An 18,910-nucleotide genomic window follows, 5' to 3' on the forward strand; every position below is an offset into this window, starting at 1 on the left:
AGTTTTTTCTCTTTTATTTTCAGGTGCTTACTTTACCATGTAAGAACCATGTAGAACCTTCAGCGTCAAGATGTGTGAATAGATATTATATAGAACACACAGGGAGTGGGCAGAAGTTTTAACACTGATGTCCCTCTTCTAGCCAACATGCAGGACAGTTTATATGGCTAAAATATATTTTTGTAGCAGGCTGTAAATATCTTTATTTCTGTTGTAAAGTTTGACATTTTGCGTCTGTGGGAACTGACTCACTTTTGGTCACTTTTAGAACCAGTCTGAAGTGGATATTAGAGAAACTGCAGTGTTCAGTGCTTTAACATTAGCTTTATTTGTTAGCCCCAGAGGTTGATTTTGCATAATGCAGCTTGGCATGCTGCAATATTAACATACACCAGGTTACTGACAACCCTTTTTCAAGCATTTCTACAACAGTCTGATTCTAAACTACCTGAATCTGATGTAAACCCGTTCCTATTGATAGAAAATCTCTTAAGACATTTACTGTGGGAGGTCCCAAAGAAATCCAAGATGACAATAATCATTCAGAGAATTCTACAAAATAAGACAAAACACTATTTCCATATAAAAATATAAAAACAAAGATAAGAAAAGTCAACGTAAACTTAAATTATTAACTTAATATCATGTTTAAATTACATAACTGACAAATTACAAACTGCAAACTTCAAAAAAAATTACTAAAACTTTAATAAGATGATTAAATCAGTCTCAAGGAATCCTGGGAATTATTGTAGTTCATTGCTCTGGTGACTTTGAAAAGTAATCAGTATCAGCTAATGTGTCACCAATCAGAACTGAGGATGAGTGGATGCCCCACCGTTTTAGTGCTGCTCTTCAAACGAGCCATAGAGATTGAAAATGTGACGTCATTCAAGGGTAAAACCGCAAAGGATTCTGGGAATTCGTGGCAAGAGGTACTAGCGCACGCAGGCTTTCAATTGAAATCAGTTACACAGCGATAAAAAGAAACACAAAAAATGGAAAGAAGCTGTTGTATTATTAACTGCAATAGCCGGTCACATGACAGCCACGGGAAGCCGACGGGTAAAGCAGATAAAACAGGTTTTTTGTTTTTTTGTATCACTAATTGCCCAGTACGATTACAGCATACAATATTATTGTCACTGCTACATTTCTGTAATCCGTACCAGAAATTATTTCCACTACTAATTAATTACCATTGAGCTTAAAGGTCCTATTAATAAACGGTTAACGAATGTGTATTTATGAAGACGATTTGTGAGACTGGTAAACTTACCTTTGTTTGTGCGATGGTCTTTCGTTCTACACGGTGCATTTCAAGGTCCTGTACCCATCCGTCAGTAAACTGTACCTGGGCTTGTTGCAGTGACCTGAAGTTACTAAACTTCATGAATGTATGCACTGGTGGTGGTGAAAGTTGGGCAGCACGCTAACGTCTTTTGTCTACTCTGTGTGCTCGTAAGGGTCTAACCCTTTCACTCCTTTGATTTTTTTCCACGTATCTTTTCTTTGCCTTTTCGTCGAGTCTGTCTTTGTACAGACCGGCATTGTTATCCTTCGTTTTGTACATACCTTTTTTGGGGGGCAAAGAAAAAGCAAGAAGGTATTGGAACCGGAGAATGAACGTTTTGCAGTGCTGCAAATGCTTGCATTTGATGCGGTACTTGGATTGTTTTGCCACGAGTTCCCGGCATGCAATGCGCAAAAGTCACGTGGTCTGTCAATCTGTATTGTGGGCTTGTTGTTCCTACTGAGGTTCAGACAAACTGTTTGGGTTTCTGGTTGGGGGTCGGCGTGGCTTGTGGTGGGAGGGGCTTTTGCTTCTCTGATGACTCTCCCTGGTCACTAGCTGTGGATAAATAAAAGTAGAAAATGAGGAACTGTCACACTGATCTGAGCCCTGAAGTGAAAAATAAACTGAATATGAGCATAATGGAGCTGAAAATAGGTTTAAGGTTTAAAACAAGAAAAGAAAATGCACAGTTCTCACACCCGGAGTGTACCGTCGTCTTTTATATGCAATCTAAGGTTTAAGTTCTAATGACCGAAAATCAGGCTGATCTAAACTACATCTACATAAAAAAGTCAAAAGAGAAGACTCATATGACATTTGTTATTCATATTTTAATAAATAAAAAAAAATGTGAATCCTGTGACCAAATCTAAAAATCAATGAAAAATTTGACATCACTCTAAGCCACCACCAAAGGTGTGCAATACAGTAAATGTTGGTCTCAGTCTGATACTAGATTGAGACCAACGTTTAATGAAATGCTCTAAAAGTTAAATTAGACAAAGATGATCAGAGAAAATAAAAACCATAGTTTTTAAATGATGATTTCCCTTTTTAAGAAAGAAAAAAACAGCGGTTTTGTGATAGGCTGACGTTTGTTTTCTTGGTTTTAACTGGATTTCTTTTTACAGTTTCAGGACTTTTGTACAAAAACACATAGCTTGTGGTAATTAAGCTTCAGGTTTTGGTGAAGCCCTCAGAGGTGAAATACAAATGTGTGTGTGCATGTATTTGTGACTTACTCTGTAGCTTGGAGAGAGAGTACTCCAGCCCTCTCATGGCTTTAGCTTGGTTACTTTTAAACCTGGCAAGACCGAATTCCTGGCGGAGAAAGACAAAGAATTAGTCAAAGATAAATACCCGCACCATACGTTAGCTGTATATAGATACTGACGAAGTGTCACATAGTTGGTTTTGGTATCTTGGCTTGGCTTGAGAGCCAGGAGGTATTACTTCACAATTTTCTGAGTGTTTGCAGACATCTTCCATGCAAACTATGGGCGACAATGGACAATCTGATAAGAGACCAAACCAATCGCAGACAGAATTTTGGTGCAGCACCCTCTTTGCAACGAATTTCCCCAGCAACAACTCGCTAACTAGTCAGGGGTTTTATTTATGACCTGCATTGCCAAGGAGTAACCGAGATATTAGCTAAGCCAACATGAAGCTATGTAACAAGCATAACAACCCAACTGCAAAAATAATGGAATAAAATTATAATCGCAAACATGCAGAACATTAAGGCAAACTAAGCAGCCGTTATCAAGTTCGTGTTGACCACACCTCCAGCCATTACTGGGGATCTTTTATAGAGATTGAAAATGTGATGTCATTCTGGGGTAAAACCGCAAAGGATTCTGGGAATTCGTGGCAAGAGGTACTAGCGCACGCAGGCTTTCACATGAAAACAGTCACACAGCGATAAAAAGAAACACAAAAAATGGCGAGAAGCTGTTGTATTATTAACTGCAATAGCCGGTCGCATGACAGCCACGGGAAGCCGACGGGTAAAGAGATTGTTTATGGGATTACGTCGTGGAAGAGAAATTGTTCAAGCCATGTTTCCGAAGTAACAAGAGCTGACGTATGGCCTGGATTGCAGCAATTTGAAGACCAAATATAACGTTTCAGAACATTCCAGCTCACATGTTAGTCTGCTCCAAGCATTTCCACAAAGGTACGTCTTCTGTTGTAGTTATTACGTAATTTATCATAACATAATTGTTGATGTAGGTTACAAGTAAGTCTTATATTGATTTGAATAGAATTCATTGCGCTATGCTGCTTTGTTCACTGTGGCTTTGCGGGCTAATGTTTGTTATGTTTTGTAGGAAAACCAGCCTACAAAATGCTGGAATGCGATCCAGACTGGGCGCCCTCTATCAACCTTTGTACGGACCTGCCGTGTTGTCCGTCGTTTTGTACATAACTGTTTTTGGGGTAAATAAAATGCAAGTAGGGTTTAAAACCACAGAATTAATGATTACCGGTGCTGGAAATACTAGCGCTTAATGCAGTGTTTTGATTTTGTTGCCACGGGTACCCACAAAGCAATGCACGAAGGTCACGTGGTCTGTCAATCTCTATTAGAAATACACTAAGAGAAGCTGGTGTGTTCTTTATACTTTAAGTGATAGTAGGTTGAGTTTGGGTTTTGGTGGCCAATTTTCCTTAGGACTGAAACATTTGTATGTTTGTGTATACCTGTATGGGTCGACCCAGTCCATATACAGCTGTGGAGATCCAGGCCTCCCTCCTCAATTTGGTCCAAGATGGCCGACCATGGTTCTCTTCAAACAGACACCGCTCCACAACAGTCTTAGAGGCAGAGACGGTAGAAAATGTATAAAAAAGCCCGTTTTTACTCCAAACACAAACTATGTTCAAGCACAGGAAAAAGTATTATATTCAACTTAGTTAAATACTGAAAATGTTAAAACCAACCAGACTGTAAGAGGCCTTGTAGTTTTCCAGTCAAAAAGCATTTATACCTGTGTCCAGTGCAGTTCTTTAAATCTGCAAATTCATCCATTTTCTTGTCCTTTCTGAGATGAGCAAAAGTGGAGAGAATGGCCTCATTTAGGCAACTATCTCCAGCCTTTCCAGCAAGGCATTCCCAGTCCAGTCCTGTTTCTGTCCCAGGTCTCCTCACAGCTGGACATGCCCAAAACCCCTGACCTAGTCCATCAAAGTCTAGATGTGCAGGAGATGTCCTATTCAGGTGCTCAAACCATGTCAGCTGGTTCCTCTATTACAGTGGTTCCCAAACTTTTTTGCTGCCTTTGTTTTACAACACGCACGCACACGCACAAACACATCCTCCAACCACACACGCCCATATTTTGCTCCATTGTGGTTTCTTTCACACCTCAAACATTTAGTAAACAATTAAGCAAATACAAGTAACTTGAAATAAATTACAGGCAGTAAGAAAGTAAACTATTACACTACGGCCACACCTACACGGGTATTTTTGAAAACGCAGCTGTTTCGTTGACACATAAACAGCATTTCGAATCACCAAAAACGCAAACGCAGTTACTGTCCCTCCATTTAGAAAGGCAGAGGCGTCACGGTGTGATTATTTTACTGTATGTGTAATAATATTCAACATTGCTATCAATGCATTTTTCAAAAAATGCCTCTCTGTGCAAAATGGGTTTAAAAACATAAACAACTGTGGGATACTGTTTGTCCGTGATAGGGAGAGCACAGTGCTGCTCCCAACGCAGGGAAAACCAATTAAGCACGGGAGACCTACCTCGGCACTTGTGCAGGTGAAACCAAAGGGCAGATATGCTTCACCAGATTTTCTAGTCTTTGGCTTAGAATGAAGTTGGTTTGGAAACATATTCAGCGATGCTTCATCTCCTGCTTTGCATTTCTGTGGGCGCCCCGTGCTAGCAGTGTCCAAGAGTTTTGTTTTTTCTCCCCCCCCTTTTCATACCGCGCCCCCCTGCAATGGCTCTGCGCCCCCCCCTGGGGGGCGGGCCCCACACTTTGGGAAGGTCTGCTCTATTACATCCACCTCTTATGACCATGATCTCATGCTTTCATGCTATTCACAGCTCGTGGCCATTTTCTGATTGGTTATCTCAAACTGCAAACTGCCCCATTCAAAGTGGGAGAAATCACTTGATGACAATAAGACCATCGATCTGAACTCTATCCTATCTGTCATGGGGTGGGGGTGGGGGGGTTAATTAACCACAGTGATCTAATCAGAGCGCATCTCACCATCAGCGTGTTGTGGTTCAGGTTCCAGGTCTTGGTGATGAGCGTGTGGGCCTGAGGGTCCACGATAGAATCTTCCAGGACATAGACCGCCCGAGCCATGTGCATGGGGAAGACCCGCTCCGCCCAGCCCGGCAGGCGGTTGGTCTTCGTCAGCAGTCGCCTGGACAGCAGGTGGTTGCTGGAGGTGACCTCGCGGTATAGGACATCTTCCGTGAGTACATGGGTGCTGGTACACCAAAACAGATCTATTTTTTAAGGACACTCACACATTCTTTTTTTTTAAATGTCTTTTATTGTTTAAAAAACTGAAGTTCTCCAAACAACACCCAGGGTTGATGCAGTCAAGATAAAAGCACGACAGTTTGGTCCACTTTGTCCATTGTCTGGAGAAAATGGACTAATGTGTTTTTTTTCTTTTATTGTACTAGATAATAAGGTGACATTTTTCACTGTTTTATAAGGGAAAAATATCAGATTCATTGATGGAAATTACTTTGCATATTCACTGAAACAATCATTAATTACCTGTATGGGTTTGGGTAGCGCTGCCAGAAGGCAGCCAGCACCTGATGCCACGGGCTCTTAATGTCCACCTCGCTGTGGAAATACCTCCCCATGTCGGCATGTACTAACAGAGCTCATTCAGCAGCTGCAGGAACAACATAAGAGACAAGTTATATTTTTTTTAAATATATTTTGTATTTAGTGTCATGAGTTCCTCTTCATGTTTAAGTTTGTAGAATAAAATTCCTGTCCCGTTGGTATGAACACTCACTGAATTTGATCACGGCAAGCAAGAGAGGATAGGACAGTCGTGCCAAAGTCCCCATTAACAGGACATAGACAGCTGATTGTGCCTGCATTAGTGCCTGAAAATCCGGGTAGCTTTAAATTCTAACAGTGTGTTTAAATGACTTTAGTTTTCATACCACAAAAAGCTTTTCCCCCACAAAAAGTTTTCAGACGCTAGTTTTCAGACACCAAATGAAAACCGTTGGGGTGAGCACGTTTTTAAATATGCAATTGTTAACAGTAGAATCTAAAGTTGCCACTTTAGTGAAAAAATGACTTTGCGTTGGCCGGGAATCGAACCCGGGTCAACTGCTTGGAAGGCAGCTATGCTAACCACTATACCACCAACGCTCACATCAGCAGAGGGGAAAGTAGAGCAACTTATCCTGTGATTAACACAATACTAGTACTTCTACGCAATGCTTTTCATCATAGCATTTGTTTACTGTAAAAACTGTTAGCTGCGACCGTTATTAGGTGTTGCTACAGCTCGAGGCCAGCATTGCTAATCCCTTTGTTTTATAACCGCACTTCATCAGCGGGCTCAAGCTAGTTAGCTGTTTAACGCGGTCGCACAAACACCCTCTACCGTAAACGTCGCAGTCTGTTGTAGCTGCTGAGGAAGCTAACAGCTTCGGCTAGCCAAGTAACGGACGTACCTAAAGCGCGTGTTTCTCAAAGCCCGGCGGACTGTAAGTGAGCCGGCATGGATAAAACACAGCAGCGGGGGAGCTCGGGGGTTTCTTTGTAGCAGCTGCTTATTTGAGACAGAAACAAAGAAGAAAAAAAGTGGACCCAGGCGGTCATACGTGCACTTACCGCCTTTTTCCACCAGATGGCAGACTAGACAAGCAGAAATCAGGTCGCGCTGCTTGGTAAACGGTTCACGACTAAATCCACATGATCTGCAGACCGCATGAAGTTTGGAGGTCTGTGGCAACTCTGCAAAAATTTGGTGCCCTCTGTGCACTCACTCTGTCAATTTACATGATTTACATATTTTAGTCTAGGCAACCCAAAATGTGACGTTCACATATGTGGACGCCAGGTTCTAGGAGGTTAAAGAAGTCCAGATGCTTTTCCTTCCAAGCTCCTTAGATCACAATACAGTTTCTCTCAATCTTTTAAAGTGTAAATCTGTCTGTACGTGCTGGTACCACTTCTGTCTGTTGCACTTATTTACTCTAGGATGGGTGTCAGCTAACAGAAAAGGAGTAAATACTTTTTTCCATTGTTACAAAATAAAATAATAAATAAATAACTATACTGTACAGGCAAAAATATTCTACAGACACTTTTCAGTTGTGAATTGAAGCAGGCCTGGTCAGATTTAGAGCAAATCTAAGTTTCAGGTGATATATCCACTTAGACTATGGTTTAAAGATCTAATGTTTAAGAGAATAAAGTTGTTATGATGAGATTGAGCAGTGATTGATCCCCTGGACTTGCTTGATACCCTGCACTTTCCATTCCTATCACATAAGCTGGCCCTGAAGACCTGCACTTCATGTTGTTGATGAAAAAAAGACAGTTGAAAAATGCAAGAAATGTTTAAGAAATTCTAAGATTTTTTTTTTCTTTCGCAATCACTGTTTAAACATAACTACCAAAAGAGCTGTACAGGAAAGGAGTGTCTCCCGTCTGGTAAAATACCATGAATTCAGTCCAGGTTAAATGACTCAATAATATGGGCTGCACCCAATAAAGTAAAGAAAACTTGTCTTGTAAAATTAGGGTGACCATATTTTGATTTCCATTTGATTTCCAAAAAAGAGGAGATTTGGCTTAGTCATGAAAAACTTTAATAATACAATTGCTTAAAGAAAACTTTAACATATTTAAACGATAGGCTTTTACAAGTCAACAACTGCAAAAAAGAGGACGGTTGGTCACCCTAGTAAAATGGTGAAATATTATCCGTTCATCCATTCTCTTCTGATTATCCAATGGGGAAATATTGTTTTTCTGAAAAATTCTCAATAAATTACTTAGTACAGTGGTCCCTCGTTTATCGGGGTAGTTATGTTCTAAAATTAACCTGCAATAGGTGAAATCTGCGAAGTAGCCAACTTTATTTTTATACAATTATTATAGATGTTTTAAGGCTGTAGAACCCCTCACAACACACTTTATACACTTTTCTCAGACAGGCATGAACATTTTCACACTTTTCTCTCTTGTTTAAAGACTCTCAAAGTTCAAACCTTTGTAGAAAAATAAGTCCAGTATTATAGAATGAAACCAAAGACACCCGCAGGTGACTTTGGCGGTGCAAAACGTTTCATCGACATTGTTGTGTTTGTTGGCGAGAAAACTTACAAACACACAGTACAGCACTTCAAAGCCACACTGGTAGCGATCGAAGATTTATTTAAACTTGACAAGCTGGACACATTCTGTAATGTACTGGAGACACGGCACGAGATTGATTGACAATGGTCACCCTGTACACCTCTGACTTCTGCTACAACTCTGAATTATGCCACATTCAGAAGTTTGCAGATGACACAGCCATCATGGGGTGTATCTGGGATGATCAGGAAGAGGAGTACAGAAGTCTGGTGAGGAACTTTGTCGCATGGAGTCACACAAACCACCTGCAACTCAACACCTCAAAGACTAAGGAACTGGTTGTGGACTTCGGGAGGTCCAGAGAAGGTCCCCTGCCGGTTCAGATAGAGGGGGAGGAGGTGGTCAACAAGTACAAGTACCTCGGACTGTGGGTGGACAACAAACTGGACTGGTGATGCAACACAGAGCACCTGTATAAAAAAGCCCAAAGCCGACTGTACTTCCTCAGGAGGCTAAGGTCTTTTAACATCTGCAGGAAGCTCCTGAGGATGTTTTACCAGTCAGTGGTTGCTGGAGTACTTTTCTATGCTGTGGTGTGCTGGGGGAGCAGCACAGCAAAGAAGGACTCATCCAGGCTGGAGAAACTGATCAGGAAGGCTAGCTCTGTGGTCGGCATGAAGCTGGACACTCTGGTGACAGTGGCAGAGAAAAGGACACTAAAAAAACTGCTGGACATTATGGACAATGCTGGGCATCCTCTGCACACGGCCATAAACAACCAGAGGAGTCTGTTCAGTGACAGGTTGCTTCTCCCAAAGACAAGAACTAACAGACTTAAAAACTCCTTTGTCCCACACGCCATCAGACTGTTTAACTCCTCTCTGGAGGGGAGAGGGAGGGGAAACAGGAGGACAAAGGAGGGGGGAACAACTAAGCTGTAGTGCCTCTTCACTTCACTGTGCAATACTTTTAGTGCAATACTCTTGTTAATAGTCAACGGTGCAATAGACCTCAATACTTGAAATGTGCAATTCACTTGTATTTTTATTTTTATTCCTATTTATTCTATTTATCCCCTTCGTATATTTTATTTATATATGTCTCTGTATTTATATGTGTGTGTGTGTGTGTGTGTGTGTATATATATAACATTCTGTAACTCTGTAACTTCTGTCGGTGCTGTGCTTTTGGAAACCGAATTTCCCAGAGGAACCCACCCGAGTGATTAATAAAGTCTTATCTTATCTTATCTCTCTCTTATCTGGTCTACAGCCAATCAGGATGCAGAACACAATGTGCTGTAAAAAAAAAAAAAAAGAAGAAGAAGAAAAAGAAAAAACTACGGAGCCCTGCAAGGGACATGGGAGAACAAAAATGAAGATGAACTTTTGTGAGATTTCGCAAAAGTAACTCGGGATCTCGCAAACGTTTTGCGAGATCTCGCAAAATAGGCTGCATCCTTCAGAGGCTGCCAGCTTGAAGCTGACGACCCAGGCGACGAAGGCTGGCCCAATTCAAAGGCTGCTCCAAATGTGTCCTTTGTGGGCCAGCCTTTTCAGGCGAGAATCTAGCTGTGTACACTTCAAATATCTGCTTGGTTTATCAAGACATCATATATTTGCAAAGGTGCTCCAACGTTTTTGGAGATGTCTGTTACCCACCAGTTTGAAGTTTTGCGAGATCTCGCAAAAGTTCATCTTCATTTCTTTTCTCCCATGTCCCCTGCGGGGCTCAGTAAAAAACAAAGCATGCAAAATTTCATGCGAAATAGCAAGGCAGCGAAAGGTGAAACGTGTTATAGTGAGGGACCACTGTATTGAAAAATTAATTACAGTATAATTTGTTTCTCCTTTCCTGTAAAATACCTACAATTTAGGCCCTATTTAAAATTATTTATGCAGTACTTGAATGTAGTTAAATAAGAGTTATCCTCTTATTCGAGTGTACCTATTTTGCCTGGTGATTTTGTCATTATACACATTAGACAAAGAAATTTAGAACCAAATTTTACATTTCATACTGGTGTTTACTATATTATACTATGTGTCTGTATCAAGTATCAGTGTCTCCTTTGTCTCCTTCTTCTTGGCTTGGTAACATGTAACAACTGAACATGTTGGCATTTTACAATTATCCCCTCTTTCTGTCAGCATTATAGATTCAGCTGTGTTGTAAAGTTAATAGGCTAAATAGGATAAGTGATGTGTCCTAAAGTATCCTTTAGATCAATGACTAGATGCTGGAAAAAAAAAAGAGCTCACCTCTTGGGTCGCAGTTGCCTTTGTCTTCATCCACAAGTACACGGTTAATTTTTAAAACAGCTCCCCCAAGTTTCTTTAAATAAAATACCCCCATCCACATAAAACTAAAAAGAAAAACCCATCTCAAGCGTTGTCAAGACCCAAACAAACATATAACCCTAATCTGACTGAAAATCAGAATCAGAATCAGAATACTTTATTGATCCCTAGGGGAAATTATTTTTTGTTACAGTGCTCCATTATAAACTAACATTAACAAGACATACACTACACTAAGAATAGCACAATATATACATATATATATATATATATACATAAAAGTCACTTATCAATAAATAGCTGAAAAAGAAACATGTGTAGCTGTAGCAGTAAACAGTGTGTTAAGTGGATGCGTTGTACAGGGAGATGGCCACAGGCAGGAAAGATTTCCTGTGTCGTTCAGTGGTGCTTTTCAGTAATCTCAGTCTCTCACTGAACGAGCTCCTGTGACTGACCAACATGTCATGGAGTGGGTGGGAGGTGTTATCCAACATTGTCTTTATCTTGGACAGCATCCTCCTCTCCGGCACCACCTTGAGGGAGTCCAGCTCCATCCCCACAACATTGCTGGCCTTACGGATCAGTTTATCGAGTCTGTTGGCATCTGCGACTCTCAGCCTGCTCCCCCAGCATGCAACAGCATAGAGGATCGCACTGGCCACAACAGACTTGTAGAAAATCCTGAGCATTTTCTGGCAGATGTTGAAGGACCTCAAAAAATAGAGACGACTCTGGCCCTTCCTGTAAAGTGCTGTGGTGTTTTTAGCCCAGTCCAGTTTATTGTCAATGTGTACTCCAAGGTATTTATAGTCCTCCACAATGTCAACACTGACCCCCTGGATTGAAACAGGGGTCAAGTGTTTCCTGGTCTTCCTGAAGTCCACGATCAGTTCCTTGGTCTTTGCCACGTTGAGCTGCAGATGATTCTGCTCACACCACGTGACAAAGGAGTCGACCACAGCCCGGTACTCTGTCTCATCATCCCTGCTGATGCATCCAACCACCGCAGAGTCATCAGAAAACTTCTGAAGATGGCAGGTCTCTGTGCAGTGGCTGAAGTCTGTGGTGTAGAGGGTGAAGAGGAAGGGGGAGAGGACAGTCCCCTGTGGTGCCCCTATGCTGCTGATTACCTTGTCAGATACACACTGTGGGAGACGTACATATTGTGGTCTTCCTGTCAGGTAATCAACAATCCAGGACACCAGAGAAGCATCCACCTGCATCACTGTTAACTTATCACCCAGGAGGGTTGGCCTGATGGTGTTGAAAGCACTGGAAAAGTCAAAAAACATGACCCTCACAGTGCTCGCCGGCTGGTCCAGATGGGTGTAGACACGATTGAGCAGGTAGATGATGGCGTCCTCAGTTCCAAGATGAGGCTGATAAACAAATTGAAGGGGATCCAGATGTGGTCTTACTATGGGTCGCAGCTGGTCCAGGATGAGCCTTTCCAGGGTCTTCATGATGTGGGAGGTCAGTGCCACGGGCCTGTAATCCTGGGGGCCACTGGGACGTGGCGTCTTTGGAATAGGGATGAGGCATGATGTCTTCCACATCACCGGGACCCTCTGCAGACTCAGACTCAGCATAAACAGTTTATGAAAGACTCCACACAGCTGGGGGGCACAGGTCTTGAGGACGAGGGGACTCACTCCGTCTGGTCCAGCAGACTTGCCTGAGTGAAGTCTCCTCATTTGCATCTCAACCTGGTATTAGATAGTAGAAAAAGTAGATAAAGGCAAAAACATCGCAAGACAGCATCTCTGTTTTCCTTTTTCGTGTGTAAATGTAAAAACCGAGTCTTTCATATGCTTCATTTACATGTGCACAAAAACATATAGCAAAGAAAAAGCCACATTCGCCAAAATACAAGTGTACATGTGGACGTAGCTTTTGTGTCTCTGTTTTCTGCTGCAGGTGAGAGACGAAAATTGCTGCTCAGTCCTCCCTTTGCGCTTCTTTTCTACACTCAAGCAGCATTTCATTTATCACAAGTGCTCACATGCAAACATACCAACACTACTCACTCACTGACATATCACATAATTTTTTCCATATAGTGTTTTTGACATCCTATTATTTGTTGTGACCTTTGAGCTACTTGTAATACTGCAAAGTGTTTTTTACGATAGCATCAAGTGATTTCAGTTTGTGTGGCGGGAGGAGGAAAACAGTGGAGCAATCTACAATTTTTGAGGAGTGGACTTGCAGGCTTTTATTGCATAAAAAGACAGGACTGTAATGGTAAAGTGCAAACTGGATCACAAAACAACTACATTTGATTGCCAACACAACTTTTAGCATGTGTTAGCATGTCTGTGAAAGCACCTGCACAGACAGCCTGCTAACACAAATGTAGCCAAGCTGAGCACAGCAGGCAGAGCCTGAACTTAAAAAGGTAACAAAGACAGTAATTAGCAGTTCACCTTGCAGTGTTGTATGTCCCATTTCTATCTGTATGTTTCAGCACTGGATGTGTAGTTAGCTTAGTTGCCTTCCAAGCAGGTGTGATTCCTGGCCAAAGTAAAACTGTTTTGAGATTGTAACTCAGGAGGAAGAGTGGGCTCTACAGCCTCTTTTCCTTGATTTCTTCTTGGAATTGCCAAGGGCACACAAATGGTGGGGGGAAAGTTTTCCTATAACCAGTGTTGGGACTAACGCGTTATTAAGTAACGCGTTACAGTAACTACGTTATTATTGTGGTAACGAGCACGGTAACTAGTTATTATGCCAAAATCAGGAACGCGTTAGTCGTTACTGGGATTTAGATAGGGTCGTTACTCGTTACTTCGTGTGGTGGCATCGCGGAGCTTCCACAGATTCAGTAACATTAGCAAGTGGTGGAGGCCAGCAGGTGGATGAAGGAAAAGAGACCCGAGGCGGCCGCCGGTCCAAGTGTGAACTGAACTTCAGGTAAGAAGTTATGACCTGCAGTCTCTCTGGGTCAGATATGAACCAAGTTTAGGTGGAGTTTATTTTCGTTATTCTGACTTTTTCCGAACTGCGTGCTAGCTAGCATGACGGAGTTTCTATACAGCTGGGTGGGTGCTATGAAGTTAATGATGTTGAACTTTATTTTGTTCATAAGTTATTAGAGTTGCCAACCGTCCCGTCTGGTATTCAGAGAAAATATTACGCGTTTCTTAATGAGGTGAAAAGGAACAGTTTGTCCCGTAATTCAGCTACAATGAAAAAGACACAAAGCTGGATTTATTCTGTCTTTATGCTGCACAGCTGCCTCTTCTTCTCTCATTCTCTCCCCCTCCCTCTCCCGTTTGTACTTAAATCATGAAAACTGATCAGTGATCAGCTGATCGGCTCTCTTGTTTGTTTATCTCCCACTTTGCGCCGAAAGAGGAAACCAGCGGATGTCGCGCTAAACAACAGCAGCACGTTTAAGCTCGATCAGCTGTTGTTAGAATTTATTTAATATTAATTTCTACTATCAGCTGATGTTTGCTGGAGCCACAGCTGCAAAAACGCTGCTGGTCATGATATCGGTTTGGATATGTGGTGAGAGGGAAACATGAAGATGAAACCAGGAGATGTCCTTACTGGATCATCAGAGCTGAACAGGTGATGGAGAAACAGGTTTACCTTTTAGGTGACATGAATGAGTTGAAGGGAAGTTATGAACTGTTTCTGAGAGACAAATAACACCAGGATCCTTTTTTAGGTAGCTGACAGCTGGTAACTGTGCAGGGGCGGATCTAGCAAAGTGTTGCCAGGGGGCCAGGTAGGGCATTAACAGGGAGAGGTGGGCACAAGGAAATACTTTTCTATCTTATTCTCATTTAAAATGTCTAGCTTTTAAAAAATAATTATCTGAATCTTACAACAAACGATTGATAGATTGATGCATATATACCATCAAAACAGTGTACATCACTGTCACAACAGTGTTTATTTTCATTCAAAGGCTTTATGATTTTTCCTATAATGGTGGGCCGGTCTCTAGTCAAAATGCCCGGGACGATTTATTTGTCCCAGTCCAGCCCTGTATGCAGCTCATGTGCAGTCTGGTGTTACCTACATCTTCCTATTCAGAAGGCAGAATTTCCGAGTTCTGAGTACAATCGAAAGCACCACGACTGCAGTTTTTGTGTTGGATGTAAAAGGCGCACATGACACTGTGACGTAGGCTAGAATCATGGCAGTAGTCAATGACGGTCCAGGCGTGGGATTTCTCTCGTGGAAATATGCACATTATCTTTTCCTTTCTATTGGTAGGTGGCACAGTGCACCTGTGGCAAGTAAGCAAGCTAGAAGACTGGCAATGTTATGGAAGAAACACATTAACAAGAGAATTCTGAGTAAAACCAAAGTTACTTTCCCTAGTAACTAGTTACTTTGAAAGTAACGAGTAACTTGAAGTAACTGAGTTACTTTTGAGAGAAGTAACTAGTAATGTAACTAAGTTACTATTTTAAAGTAACTTACTCAACACTGCCTATCAGTGAGTGAGTGGTTACTCTGATTACTCTGCATATCTAAGTGAGCTTGGGCAATATACTGAACCCTAATGCTTTCATGTGAGTGAGTGCAAATGTTAAACAATGTTGTCTAACATGTTGAATGTAAATGTTGAATGTCTGTTACTTGGTGTAAAAAGCTAATTTAGAGCTCCAATTGAGTGAAAAGTTTTTATTGCTTTTATTGTTAATGTACAAAAAAACAAGAGCATGCAAATTGTGTCAAAAAATTCATTGTGCTACTAGCACAACCTTTGTCCTCAGCAGATATCTGCACAGACAATAATAACATAACGCTAGCGAAGATCCTAGAGTGACATCAAAGCTGAGTGTATGCAGACCTGAGCCCAGCAGCCAGAGCCTGAACTTCAACAGGTAACAAAGGCAGTGATGAGGAATTAGGCTTGGACACTGGAGCCTCCATTTGACCTGCATTTTTAAGTATTGGTGGTATACTTGTTAGAGCTAAGGCTACAGCTATCGATTATTTTGGTAATCGAGTTAGTTATCAGTTAGTCCGTCTTTTAATCGGATAAGAAATGCTTTTGTCTTATTAATGAGCAATAAAACCCATTCAAAGAAAGAAAAAAAAACAACCCACAGGTCTTTCAGAATGAACTGCATATTAGTTTGCATTTTAGAAATTACAATGTTTTAAAGTTTAACTGCATAAAATTGATTTTTTATAAAAAACCAACAAAACTAAACTCTTTGATTGGATGTACATCTCATACTGAAAACATTTTCTTAAATTCAAAAATATATAAATAATCTCAAGTACGATCAAAGGGCAAAGGCAAATAAAATAAGATGTATACGCAATCGAAAATAAAGCATACCTTTACTCTGTTTTCTTGCCTGTTTTCTTGGAGGCAACTTTTTGTCCTGCGGAAAACAGACGCTATGATGATATAGACGTTAATTAATAGCGTCCAACCGAACAACAACCCTCACGTCAGTGGCTCAGAGTTGCCCATGTACATTTTTATTGGCCTGTGAAAAAAGCTTTTATTTTTATATTTTTAAACGCGAATCCAGTTTAATTGATAAAATATTTTATATTACTCCACTTTCAATCTGAAAAATGGTACGAACGCCTTGAAATAAATCTGGACTAGTACACCCCATGCCCCCCTTTAGAGTCACCACTATTTGCTGGAGGTATCGCTTCCATATAACATTTGAATACACCTTCTGGAGGCTTACTGCAGACTTATTGCTGTGTAAAACAAACAGTGGTGGAGGGAAATGCCAGTTTCCTTTTCCTTTTCTTCATGTCGGAGTTTATTGATCAGGTGGTTTGATGAAGGACTCCTGCTAGCTTTTTCCCAGTTAAGATTTTAATGGTAATTACAGGAACAGGGCCTCTGTTTTAAACACTAGAAACACTCTTTCTTTTACTCAGTTTGAGCTTACCATCTCATTAAAAAAAACTGTGGCAGCGTCATCATCACTGCTGCTATGTTATCTGTGTTTTTGTTTAAAACTGGGGGCTGTGTGGGCTTAATGTTTTCAGACTTTTTATTCAAACACTGCTCCTAAATATGTTCCTACTGCAGAGCTGTTTTTAGTTACAAGAATGAAATGTTTGTCTTTTCATCATTTAACACAGCGGTCCCCAATCCACCAGTCCGTGAGGCGTTTGGTACCGGGCCATGACAGTTGAGGCTTGGGTGTGAAATGTACTGTTTTCAGGGTTTTTATTGTTTTTTATCGTTATTTTTTTAAATCATTTTTATCATTGACTCGGTTTCCCCGGGTTTTTTCCTGTGTGTTATGAAGAAATCTTTTTTTGGGTACCGGTACTGGTTTTATTTTGTTGTATTTGTTTGCGACACCTTAAAGGCCGGTCCGTGAAAGTATCATCGGACACAAACCGGTTTGTGGCACAAAAAAGGTTGGGGACTGCTGATTTAACACATCGGCATACTGCAGAGTCATGTGTTAAATGATGCACTGTCTGTGTCAAGAGTTTTATAATCAAATTACTGGAATTACTCGATGAATCGTTGCAGCCGTAGTTAGAGCAGTTGATCCGGGTTCGATTCTGAGTCAATGCAAAGCTGCTTTGCTGCTGTAGCGGAGAGGAAGAGCAGGTTGTCTACTGTCCTTGGCTGCTCTACTCTTTATGTAAAAAAATATTTTTGGGCAAGATACCGTACCTGATGAGCTTGTGTGTGTGTGTTTGTGGGTGTGTATAATTGTTAGACAAGGTGCGGGTGAAATAACTCCCCAGACTAAGCGGAAAGGTGCTTTATACGCACCAGCAATCACTTCAAAGTTTGTTGTTGTTGTTTTTGTGTTTGTACTGTAAGAAAAATCATATGTGTATTCTCATTAGCATATATGATGAGGATAGGGGTTTGTGGCGGTGCGTGGAACTGTAGCCTCAGGTTTATATTGTTATCACGTTATGTGACAGTGTGTTTAAGTTCATGTTACAGAGTTAAGCAAAAGTAACAGTAACCAAATTAGTTTCTCTGGAGAGTAAATAAGCAACACACTGCATTGCTTTTAAGGAAAGTAACAAGTAATGTTTAACGCTTTAAACTTTTTGAGTAACGACCACAACATTCTGATAACTTTACCCTCCGACCTCTTTAAATGTGGGCACGTCTGGGTCCAACAAGTCCACATTAACAAAAATGTAGTAAACAATCGCACTAATAATACAACAGCAATCCAACAAAGTCACAGGACTCAGTTAAAATCATCCACACTGTCACAAAAATATCGAGTAAATTCATTCAGTGTTTCCTCGCTCAGCTCTCTCTCTCCGTGTGGTTTCTAAGGTCTCTCCATCTCTCTCTGTTACCGGCAGGCAGCCAATCATCTGCAGGGTCTCGCGCCTCCTGTTTTCGCCTCACCTCGCCTCAGTGCCAATCAGACCGTTCACACTGCGCACACGCCACGGCACGTCGCCACGGGCGCCGCTGACAGCAGGAGACACGGCGGAGGGCACAAGCCACCACACACACACACCTCCCCTCCCTGTTACTGAACATCAGCGTTGTGTGTACCCCCTGCCACCACCCTCCCCCCTCCCTCGCTCCCTTCACTCTGTCGCAAGAGCGACGCACGTATCCGTTCATAACCTCCGCCATTATTCATCACCCCCTACCCCCTCCCTCTCCCCCGTCCTTCTCCTTTCTTCCCATGGTGCCGTTTTTTTTCCTTTCCTCGAGCTCGTCTCTTTTTCCCACCCCTGCAGGGTCTCCACAGAGCTGCTTCCTCCTCGCCTCACCCGGGCTAATTTAACGCCTCTCTCTCTCTCTCTCTGTGTGTGTCTCTCTCCCTGCCTCGCACTGGCTTGTGCCAAGCCCAGGTGATTATCCATCCGCCCCCCGTTATCCGTTACCCCCCTCCTCCTCCTCCTCCTCCCCCCCCCTCCATTCCTCCTCCTCCTCTCCTCGGTACCAACAGACCGACAAATCCCTCCCGGTGCTCCTTTCTCCCCCCTACCCCTCCTCTCCTCTCCTTTCCTCTCTCTCTCTGTCTCCTTCCCGCCAGCCATGATC

The 18,910-nt window shown here is 41.9% G+C and overlaps 1 protein-coding gene across 2 annotated transcripts; it reads right to left on the minus strand.

Moving 5' to 3' along the window:
* On the minus strand, positions 1-7,265 carry LOC309692795 (PRELI domain-containing protein 1, mitochondrial-like). 2 transcript variants are annotated; one of them, XM_082511603.1, is made up of 6 exons: positions 6,988-7,265; positions 6,062-6,185; positions 5,537-5,696; positions 4,004-4,117; positions 2,539-2,617; positions 1-1,852 (listed from the first exon to the last, which is right to left on the minus strand). In XM_082511603.1, the coding sequence occupies exons 2-6, from the start codon at positions 6,151-6,153 to the stop codon at positions 1,761-1,763; spliced, it is 537 nt and encodes a 178-aa protein (XP_082367729.1). In that variant the 5' UTR covers positions 6,154-6,185; positions 6,988-7,265; the 3' UTR covers positions 1-1,760. The 2 variants fall into 2 exon arrangements, with proteins under 2 accessions (XP_082367729.1, XP_082367728.1); XM_082511602.1 differs by having other exon boundaries at positions 5,537-5,762.
* Between the last annotated feature and the right edge of the window lie 11,645 nt (positions 7,266-18,910).

This window comes from Aulonocara stuartgranti (assembly GCF_965226115.1).
Source record: "Aulonocara stuartgranti genome assembly, chromosome: 3".
Classification (NCBI taxonomy): Eukaryota; Metazoa; Chordata; class Actinopteri; order Cichliformes; family Cichlidae; genus Aulonocara; species Aulonocara stuartgranti.

What these genes read in the sequence shown, in the direction of transcription:
- LOC309692795 (XM_082511602.1), bottom strand. Translation starts at nt 6,153, where the DNA reads ATGGGGAGGTATTTCCACAGCGAGGTGGACATTAAGAGCCCGTGGCAT. An exon ending in TGAACCACAACACGCTGATG is followed by an intron (nt 4,118 to 5,536) that starts GTGAGATGCGCT and finishes TCTGCCTCTAAG; the next exon opens with ACTGTTGTGGAGCGGTGTCT. An exon ending in GACTGGGTCGACCCATACAG is followed by an intron (nt 2,618 to 4,003) that starts GTATACACAAAC and finishes TTTCTCCGCCAG; the next exon opens with GAATTCGGTCTTGCCAGGTT.